This window comes from Lactuca virosa, chromosome 4 (assembly GCF_052849685.1).
Source record: "Lactuca virosa cultivar CGN04683 chromosome 4, Lactuca_virosa_CGN04683_v6, whole genome shotgun sequence".
NCBI classification, from domain to species: Eukaryota; Viridiplantae; Streptophyta; class Magnoliopsida; order Asterales; family Asteraceae; genus Lactuca; species Lactuca virosa.
The window spans coordinates 125,591,721-125,602,135 of record NC_136429.1 but is presented as its reverse complement, the minus strand read 5'-3'; the positions used below and the strand labels follow the sequence as shown (position 1 = coordinate 125,602,135).

Below are 10,415 nucleotides of genomic sequence, written 5' to 3'. Positions count from 1 at the left end.
AAATTAAATGCGTACCAGGAACGGGGCGTTACAATTCTCCCCCACCTGTTCTAGACTTTCTCCTCGAAGTCTGCTACGTCTGAAAACTACTCCGGGTAGTGCTCCCTCATCTCCTCCTCGGGCTCCCATGTCCACTCTGATCCCTTGCGGATGTTGCCACTGCACCTTATCTAACTCCACCCTTTTGTTCCTCAGTTCCTTCGTCTTGCGATCTAAAATCGCCACTGGTCTCTCGATGTAGTTCAGGCTGTCATCAACCTGATTGTCCTTAAGGGGTACCATTGCTGAGTCATCCACTAAGCACTTCCGCAACTGCGAAACATGGAATGTGTTGTGGATCTGGCTGAGTTCTGCAAGAAGATCTAATCGGTAAGCAACCCGACCCACCCGGGACAACACCCTAAACGGTCCTATGAACCTGGGGCCCAGCTTGACCCGCTTCCGAAACCTGATAACGCCCTTCCAGGGTGACACCTTCAGGAGGACCATATCACCCACCTGGAACTCCAAGTCTGAACGCCGCTTGTCGGCGTAGCTCTTTGGCCGACTCTGAGCAGTCTGGAGCCTGCTCCAGGCCTGCTGGATCTAGGGGTGTAAGTGAGCCGAGCTACTCGTGAGCTACTCGGGACCGACTAGTTAAAAGCTCGACTCAAGATCGAATTAAACGAGCCTGAGCCGAGCTCGAGCCTAAATACGAGGCTCGTTTATTAAACGAGCTTGATCCGAGCTTCAATTCATGGGCTCGCGAGCCTGAACGAGCTTAAACGAGCCTCTCTCTCTCTCTCTATATATATATATATATATATATATATATATATATATATATATATATATATATATATATATATAGATACATACATACATACATACATACATACATACATACACACACACACATATATATATATATATATATATATATATATATATATATATATATATATATACATAGAGGCTCGTTTAGGCTCGCGAGCCCACTACATTGTTGGTAAGGGAGGTCCAAAGGGCGTTTAAGTGGCTTAAATAGGGTGCAAAACCCCGAAAATAGGGTTTCCTCCTGGCAGACCTACTCGTCGAGTCCATGCTTGGACTCGCCGAGTAGACTCTTTAAACCCCGCATCCTTTCTGGCATCTACTCGACGAGTTAGGGCTACCAACTCGTCGAGTAGCTCTTACAAAATGAATATATTAATAAATTAAATGCGTACCAGGAACGGGGCGTTACACTCATGCATCTCTTATATAGCCCATGAAAAATAAGGCTACTGTTAAAATAATCTAAAGTAATGGTAGCCTTTAGAAGCATGGGAGACAAAATGTGGAAGGTTGAAAAAGAAACCTCCCACACCATCATTATGCCTTTTAAAAAGTAAGATTCTTTATTTTTTATAAACTCAAAGTTTATAAAATATAAACTTTGTCTTTAGGTAAAAGACAAAAGAATCCAACTAGTCTAAAATGTTGTGCATGACTTATTAATTCATACCATATCAAATAATAACTAGTAATACTCTCTTATAATTATTATTTTCACAAAACAATAATTATTTCCTACTGAAATATAAGAATCGATATTACTTATTAATAATCATATTAATAATAAATATACAAAATGTGCCAACTTGATAAAGGTGTGACCCTATAAGATTATATATTATTAGCAATATCACTCCATAATGATTCTTGGGCATATAGATCCAACATTTACCTGCAAGGACCGAGCGTTACAAGTGTTCCACTTTATATCCCATAACTTTCGCATATCAGCTCTGTTTTTGACGTTTTTATATCCCCAAAATTCTATTGACGAGCTCTACAACTTTTATTTAGATTGTTAATCACTTTATATCCCATAACTTTCATTTATACTTCTAATCACGAGATCTTCAATTCTTGTTTAGATTGTTTTATCTGACAATCAATCGATTTGAATTTCCATTTCTGTGTCTCCATTGCTGCATTGAGACTTCGAAACATCATAACTTCCTCATATGAAGTCAAATTTGGACGTTCTCTATATGCATGATCTCCGTCTTATGACTATAACGACTTTTGTTTAGATTACTTAGGCTAATAAACAATCTATCAAAATTTACTTTTTACGATACACATAGTCGTGTCGGTTTAAACGCGAAACTTCGAAGAAACATAACTTCTTCATACGAAGTCGGATTTTAGAGTTCTTTATATGTACGAAATCCTTGTTACGCATACTAGAACTTTGGATAATATTATTTGTCCTAAATAACCTTCTATTAAAGTATCGTTTTATCGTTTATCGATAAATTCCTTATAAGACTTATAATATGTAGTATGCGATGTGCGAGACTAGAGATCTCCCTATTCGAGGGTTCAAATTATAATAATTATTACTTATTATATCTTAATTGTCTATCCTGAAGTTGCGAGTGATACAAATTAAGCTTGGAGACTACCGAAAGAAAGATCAATTTTACTCGATCGGAGGAACGTCAACAAAGTTGTCATGGAGTTTAATGCAGTATTTTTGACTGTGAAGCGACAATAACAAAGTGGTGCAAATGATGAAACAATCTTGCAAAAAGCTCTTGCACTTTACCATAGTGAAAAAGGGACACCTTTCAAATTTCTTCATGTTTGGAATGTTGTGAAGAATTCAAGAAAATGGCAAGATATCGAAAGTTCGGAAACGTTCACGGGTGGTTCTTCTAAGAGAACCAAAACTTTCGAAACCACTCATAGCCAATCTTCAGATGCACATGTCGAGATTTACCTCAATGAAGAGGAGCCTATTGAGATTCCAAGAGACACTCGTCGCATGGGAAAAGACCAAGCTAAGCGAAAGGGTAAAGAGACAACAAGTGGTTCGAGTGACATCGAACAAATAACAAGCAAAATGGGCAACTTGAAGTCGACGTTGGAGCAATACTTGAGTGTCGCAAAAGAGAAGGAAGATGAACCGTGACATGGCGATCCTAACAAAAAATACTAGCAACTTTAACGAACGCGAAAAAGAATTGACGTTAAAGGCCAAAAAGGAGATTATGAAAAAATATAATATCTAGGCTTCGTAATTTAATTTTCTAGGTTTTGTAATTCTTTGTTGAATTTTTTTAGTTGTGTTGTAATTTCCTTTCTAATTTAATGAAATTTTAGTTTTTATAAAGATAATTTATTTATATTGTTTACTTTTTATATTAATTAATTTTAGAAAAAAATTAGCATGACAAACGTGACAAACTCACATTCTCTAAATGACAAATTTTTGAAGTAGTATGACAAATCCTACGTGACGTCTATGTATACTGTGGCAAGTGTGACAACATTCATTCTAGCCTTATAAAAATAATTTGTTTAAATTGTTTACTTTTTATATTAATTAATTTAGAAAAAAAATTAGCATAACAAGCGTAACAACTCACGCCCTCTAAATGACAAAATTTTGAAGAAGTATTGCAAATTCTACATGGCGCCTATATATACTGTGGCAAATATGACACCACTCTGGCTATAATAAAATATTTTTACTCTAAAATTTCCTATTTTGATGTAATTTGTCTCATTTCATTTTATATTATATAAATAATACAAGTCTATTTAATTTATCTGTAAATTACTATATATATATATATATATATATATATATATATATATATATATATATATATATATATCATTTTATTTATTTTAAGAAAGTGATTAATACATATTATTGAATTAAATATAATTGAAAAATATCATCTAATTTAATTACAAAGGTATTTTAGTCAATTAATATAAATTTAATAAAGGAAAATTGCATATTTTAAGGGATCATAGATTCTATTAATTTTAAAAATCCAATTTTACGAATTATAATTCTTTTAATTCGGACATTCTGATAGAATATGTTTATGAGTATATTTAAAAATAAAAATATTCTTGAACTATAAAATAATAATAATAATTCTTGAACCTATTTCTTGATCATGACTTTAAAAACTTCTTGTAGAATAACAAGTTCTTGAACCATCAGTTGTAGAATAAAAACAAAAATTATATTAATTCTTATAGAATACGAGTAACAATTGCTAAGAATTACATTTATTGTTAAAGAATAAAACTAAAAAAAAATCAAATCGGGAAAAAAAATTCAATACCTAACAAAAACACTAGTACATTCTAAAAGAATAGTGTTGCTAAGAATCACTTTCAATTTTGTGGTCCGTTCTTCGAGCATCAACTTCTGTGAAAACAAATCCAATTGTAGTTTAGAATCCAATAATGCATTAGCAAATGAAAAATAAAAAACTAATTTCCTTTGAAAAAATATACGGACTTATGAATTGCACAAAAATCAATAACCAAGAAGTGTAGAACATGCATAAATCAGTGAGAAAATATCCATATTCCATTCTAACAGAAATGGAATTAATGATTCCATTCCGATAGAATTGAAATTCAAGAAAGGGAAAAAAGATAACTCACTTTGTGTGCACAAAAACAGGAGAAGCCATGTATTCTTCTCCAACCTCTTGAATTTTATCTTTCATCTCTTTATCAGATCTTAAATTAGAGCTCTGTGGATGTGAAAGAAACAGGGGACAAATGGATGTTAAGAGAACACCAAGCTACAAGGGTTCCTTGTAGGATTTGTCAAAAGATATAGAGTCAATTAGAGAAAGCATATCACAAAATGCCCATAATTAACACAAGATTAAATGGTAACAATATCTACTTGTTTTAAAGTACATACTTGTATGCCCATGAGTTCATGAGCCAACTCAGCAGGTAAGGGTTCACCACCTAAAACTGATATTATGGATGAACCATCAAGTCAAACCATTTCAGCCAAAATCGATGGACTATAAACAAGTTGCATTCCATACAACACAATTTCCATGAAAAGAAGGTCATTGACACAACCTCTTTTACACTACACCTATTTGCAACTACAGTTACACTTACAGGTCGCCACTGGCTTAAACCCTCCCCTAAACCTATACACAAATAAAACCCTAGAAATCAAGACCGGTACAATTTATGTTAAAAAAAGTCTCATTGACATTGAATCGACTGAAATAATCAATTCACGCACACAGATACAAGCATATACCTGAATTTTGAGTGATAGAAGAATCAGCATAGCAAACGGACAGGGAAGGCGGGAGCGAAGTGACGATGAAGCCGGGACCACCGCCACCGATGAGAGGAAGCAGACGATGATGAGTTTGAATTTGAGGAAACGCTTCCTCCACCGATTGCTGTCATTGCCGGCAGACTCCTCACTGTGTAGAATTGTTGAACAGAAGGGGATTTTCAAGCGTATCCCGACCTTTTTCCTCATCTGCTCCCAATTACTCATGTCTTCAATGAACGCCTTCTCTCTTTCTCTAGATCGAGATCCTCTGGTGTACCCGCAATAGAGAAATTGATGTCTGAGATAGGTTGTGGCGGTGGTAGAGCATCGTCGGTTGTAGTAGTTGATGGCGTCAATCGATTGTGCGTTGGGGTTTCTCGGAGATGTGATAGTGATGCTCTGATGGCTGGGGGCTGTCGGATGTGCCCTTCAACCTCGACAGTAATGGTGTTGGGATCGATTTCTCATGTGGTCTTCAAATCAAATTTAAAAAGCTGACGATGGATGGAGAAAACCTAGGTAGCTGAAGTCAATGGTTACCATATTTATAGGATATTATTTGTGGAAACTAATTATCAAATTACCTATTTACCCTTATTTATCTATTTAATTATTTATTTTTATTTTAAATTTTGATTGGTCCTAATTCATCCCTACATCCACACAATAATTAGTTAGAATACTTGAACATATTTATATATATATATATATATATATATATATATATATATATATATAGCCAAAAAGTCCACTGCCCTCCGCCAATATGCAAATTTTTTAATTCTTAGATTTATCATTCATTTCTATTACCTTTCAAAAACTACAATAACAATACTCTAGTTCATTGTTAAAAGGTCATGCTTTTGATGATTAATCGTTAAACTATTTATTCTTAACTTGTACATAAAAGATTCCTACCTTCTAACCTTCAAACATCAACATTCTAAAAATACTATATTTGATATTTTCTCGTTTTGTAGAAATCTTCCAAAAAATGATTCAAAAATCCTTCTCCTCAGCCACATTGCCCCTCCACAAAACTTTCATTACTCCCTTCACCTTCCATAACAAGATTCCACATACAAATTCCATCTATCACCATCAACTCAATCCATTTAAATCATCAAAGCTTTCTACTTTTGGTTTCAAAAGATATTGTCCTAGAAAACAAACACCATTATTGCCACTATCTGCGTCTAAAGGATCAAATGATGGAGATAACAAAGCCATGGAGACAGTTCTCAGATTTTATGAAGCAATTAAGAACAAGAAACTTAATGAAGTGTCTGAGATCATTGGACATGATTGTCTTTGCATATGTAGTTTTGTCTCCCCTTTCCAAACCTTTCGTGGAAAGAAGGTACGCCATGTGATATTTAGAATAAGTTATAAGTTCTTATGATGTTTTCACATTTATTTTTCTATGGAACCCAATGTTGCAACTGTATTGTTTTTGTATATATAGATGAGACTCATAAAATAAAAATATTATATGGTTAAAACCAATATATTTACACTTTCGTATTTTTTTTTTCCATAAGTGTCGTGTGTATAAAAAGTTGTATGGAGAAATTATGCTTAAAAAAGTATTTGAGAAAATGAGACAACATTTTGGGAAATGAAAGGGACAAATAAATAAGGAGTTCTTTGCTAGTTAATAAAAATTTATTTGTTAAAAAAATAGATTTATGTTTTGTTGTACTAACTCACTTTTTTTAGCAGCAAGTGATGGATTTATTCTCTTCTTTGATGAGTAACTTAGGACAAAAGTTCGAGTTCGTGGTACAACCCACGATGCATGATGGAATGACTGTTGGAGTTTCTTGGAAACTAGGTCTCTATTTCTCATCTCAATATTGTTAACACCAAAATCCTAGTCAAATTGTAATTATACATGGTCAAAGACTTTCATCATCACTCATTTGTTAACGTGTTTATGTAAATTCTTCAATAATTTATAAGTATAAGAGTCTGACTTGTTTGACATACATGACATGATGTAACGTAACATTATATGGTAACTTTTTATTTTTTAATTTTTGTTTTCGGACTTAGATTAATGTCAAATATATCTCATCCAAAAAGATGGAAAAAGAACCCTCTGTAATCTCTCATACGCAAAAACCCTTTATCATATTCATCATCAAAAATAGTTTTAAAAAGTTTGTTGTGTCTAATAATTTTGTGTGAGTGTTGTAACAAGTGCTACTACCTTTTGTGTAGAATGTTGCAAGACACATAAACCTTTAGGAAAGGGTTTTAGTCTCCATATGTGTCATATGTATCAAGGGAAGGTGCTTATAAGGTAACTTCACAGCTTCTAATGCTTGTACAGTACAAGCATCCAATGCAATTAGAATAAGTCCACTTATGTTTTATTTTCCAGGAACGTAGAGATGTTTTTGGAGCCACTTTCATATATTGATCCCCCGGCATTGGTGAGAAATATTTCTCCAGTCTTTTAAAAAAATCAAAATTTCATTACTTTTTTAGGTGAACAATATTAACAAGTAAATTATACATTTATACTTTATTTTTCTCTTATAATAGCAAAACATATTTCTTTACCCATAACAACGACTACTTTTATTTATTTACAATAATAACAATACGTAACATGAAACTTATAAGTTATAAGCATATTGTACGTTTCATATTACATATAAGTTGTTATTATAATTAAAAAGAAATACATTCATTTAAATGTTCCAAAATGAAAAACTAAAAGGCAACAATAAGTGATATTTTACAACAAAACTATACATAATGATTAAGAAAATGGTTAAAATCGTTCGTTCTAGCATTATTTGTCCTTTTTGAACATTTTAATTGCAAATAAACTTTATGTACATGGTTAAAATAACTCTGATTATATTTTGGTAGAAAATGATGGGATTTATTGCAAGCATCATGGGACAAATGGCTTCAAATGCAATCTTCAAGGGTGACAACAAAAAGGCCGTTTATTTTATATGCATCGTAGTAGCTTTTGTTATACTCTTCATTGTTCTAAGGCTTTATAGAAGTTAAGATTCATAATTATTACGCAACATACTTTCTTTTACTTTTTTACCCATAATAGCAATATATACTTACATTTTTACCAATGATAGCAATATGTAATCCATAATATCTACATACATGAATTAGTTTAGACATAATAGCAACAAGTATAACACTTGTAGAGAATGAAAAGTAGTTAAAAGTCGTTGCAAACCATGAAAATTGTTGTCAAGGTTAGACATTTTTTACAAAGGGGTTATAAATCAGATAAGAAAAGACCAAAATACCCATCAGTCATCATTGGATTAGTAAATGTTGTTTGATCAACAATTCGGGTATTTCCATTGCAGAAATGCTTTCACATCCAAAAATCTCCATAAGCTTTGCATCACATATAATCATCACAGGATTTTCAGGATCCTATGATTAAACATCAAACAATCAAATAATCATTTATCCAGATGGAAAAAAAAAAAAAAGGATCTGAAATGTTATTTAATATTTAATTATTTATACCTCAAGATTATTGACCTTTATATACTCCCAAATAAGTCTCAAAGCCTCTGATTGAGACATTTGTCTTTCTTGCATATTCAAACAATTTGCAAGTGCTTCAGAAATTATAACTTGACATGGAACAAAATCACTACTTTCAACCTTCACTTTTGGTTTCCTACGAGATGATGCCTCTGAAAAATCAACATTTTTGTAATTTAAATTAAATCAAAAAGGCAAATTGTAGAAAAACTGAAAAACTATTATATTTTGGGTGACTTTATATATATACTTGTAGGTTCAAGTGGGATGATATGTTTAGCAAGCAACTTATTCATCTTAAACATATCAGTGGAATCGGTTTCAAAAACAACACGTAAAGCATCATCACAAATTATCTTTCTCTTGTTTCCAGGATCTTGGAGGTTGTTTTTCTTTATGTAGGCCCATAGTTGCTTCACAATCTGAAAGATATAAGCTTTTATATGAGTGTTTTCTAGTTTCTAGTTAAATATATCAATTCTTTAAGCAGAAAGTAGGATTCATACATCGGTTCTTGATAAGGATGATTTGCCTAGAATCACTTGTAGCTCAGGTGAAATACCACAGAGCTTATTCAGCCCCCCTGGCCCACCTCTTCTTTTGTTGGCTGAAGGACTGTGTTCATTGAAAACATTATAGCAATGTCATCGAGGTACAATGCTTCATAAGAAAAGAAACTGAATGTATAATGTTGATATGAAGATTCAAAGAGATGAAAGTATGATGGTTTTCTTGCTTTTAACCCTTCATTACATCGGGGAGATTAATGTAGAATCAAATGTTCTTTCTTTATTCTGGAATGAAGCAAAAAAGGTAAAGAAGCTAAGTGAACGGTCAATTTAGAGGTTATTCCCCCGATTTCAACATAACCCTAATTACATAAACGAGAAAAATGGCATAGAACAATAGTTTAAACTGACGAAGAAAACGAGTAGAAATCTGTACCCTTTCTTGATCTTTTCGGGCGATTTCCAAACCGCATTTTGAATGGGGAAACCTTCATACTTCACCTCCGGTAATGTCTGCACTCGTGACTGCTCTGGAGGAGGCCGCGGCGCCTCAGGGTTACCGAAGTTAAGCTCAACCGGGTGTCTCTGGCGTTGTTCTTGATGTTCAAAGGCAAAATGAGAATGGTGATATTGAGGCCGAAGAGGAGGAGGCGCATGAGGCTGTTGATGTTGGAAGGAAAATTGGGGTTGTTGATGTTGGAAGGAAAATTGGTCTTTAGGTATCCCAGAGGTGGTCACCGGTGAAGAAACGGAGGGTTGGGGCGGCGGTGGAGGGTTGCGGAATTGGGAGTGGGAGTGGGAGTGGGAGTGGAAGAGGAGTAGGTTGATTTGGTCACGAATGAAAGCTGCCTTATGAGACAAATCAAACCCTAGTTTTTCACCAAGCTGATTAACAACATGATCGAGAGTAGTGAATGATTTGGGGTGAGATTGGGTGAGAAGAATCTGAATCCCTTTTGCTATCTCTTGATCGGACACCATTGCTCTTCACATTAAATAATAATAAATACACCAATTTCACCAAATTGGTTTCTCTCTCTCTCTCTACAAAGTCTTAAAACTCTGTCCCACTCTTCTTTTTTGTCACTGTCTTTATTATCCACACTCCAAATATTTCCCTTTGATAGCCACGTGTGATTTTAGTATTGGTATTTTGTTTATTAAGAGTAAATTCGAATAAATGAAGGGAGATAATTGGTGTGTTTGTTCTTTAATCTATTTTTTTTCTTGGATATTTCTTTTTACACACCATCCTATACAATCCTATT

The 10,415-nt window shown here is 33.6% G+C and overlaps 2 protein-coding genes across 2 annotated transcripts; one reads left to right on the top strand and one right to left on the bottom strand.

The window, feature by feature from the left end:
- Window positions 1-6,092: 6,092 nt before the first annotated feature.
- LOC145107324 (uncharacterized) lies at window positions 6,093-8,169 on the top strand. The gene is made up of 5 exons (XM_079044181.1): window positions 6,093-6,458; window positions 6,821-6,932; window positions 7,322-7,403; window positions 7,485-7,536; window positions 7,982-8,169. The coding sequence occupies exons 1-5, from the start codon at window positions 6,093-6,095 to the stop codon at window positions 8,126-8,128; spliced, it is 759 nt and encodes a 252-aa protein (XP_078900307.1). The 3' UTR covers window positions 8,129-8,169.
- Window positions 8,170-8,214: 45 nt separating this feature from the next.
- On the bottom strand, window positions 8,215-10,209 carry LOC145107323 (SWIB complex BAF60b domain-containing protein). Its single transcript, XM_079044180.1, has 5 exons — window positions 9,584-10,209; window positions 9,145-9,253; window positions 8,889-9,060; window positions 8,618-8,790; window positions 8,215-8,521 (listed from the first exon to the last, which is right to left on the bottom strand). The coding sequence occupies exons 1-5, from the start codon at window positions 10,126-10,128 to the stop codon at window positions 8,399-8,401; spliced, it is 1,122 nt and encodes a 373-aa protein (XP_078900306.1). The 5' UTR covers window positions 10,129-10,209; the 3' UTR covers window positions 8,215-8,398.
- Window positions 10,210-10,415: the final 206 nt, after the last annotated feature.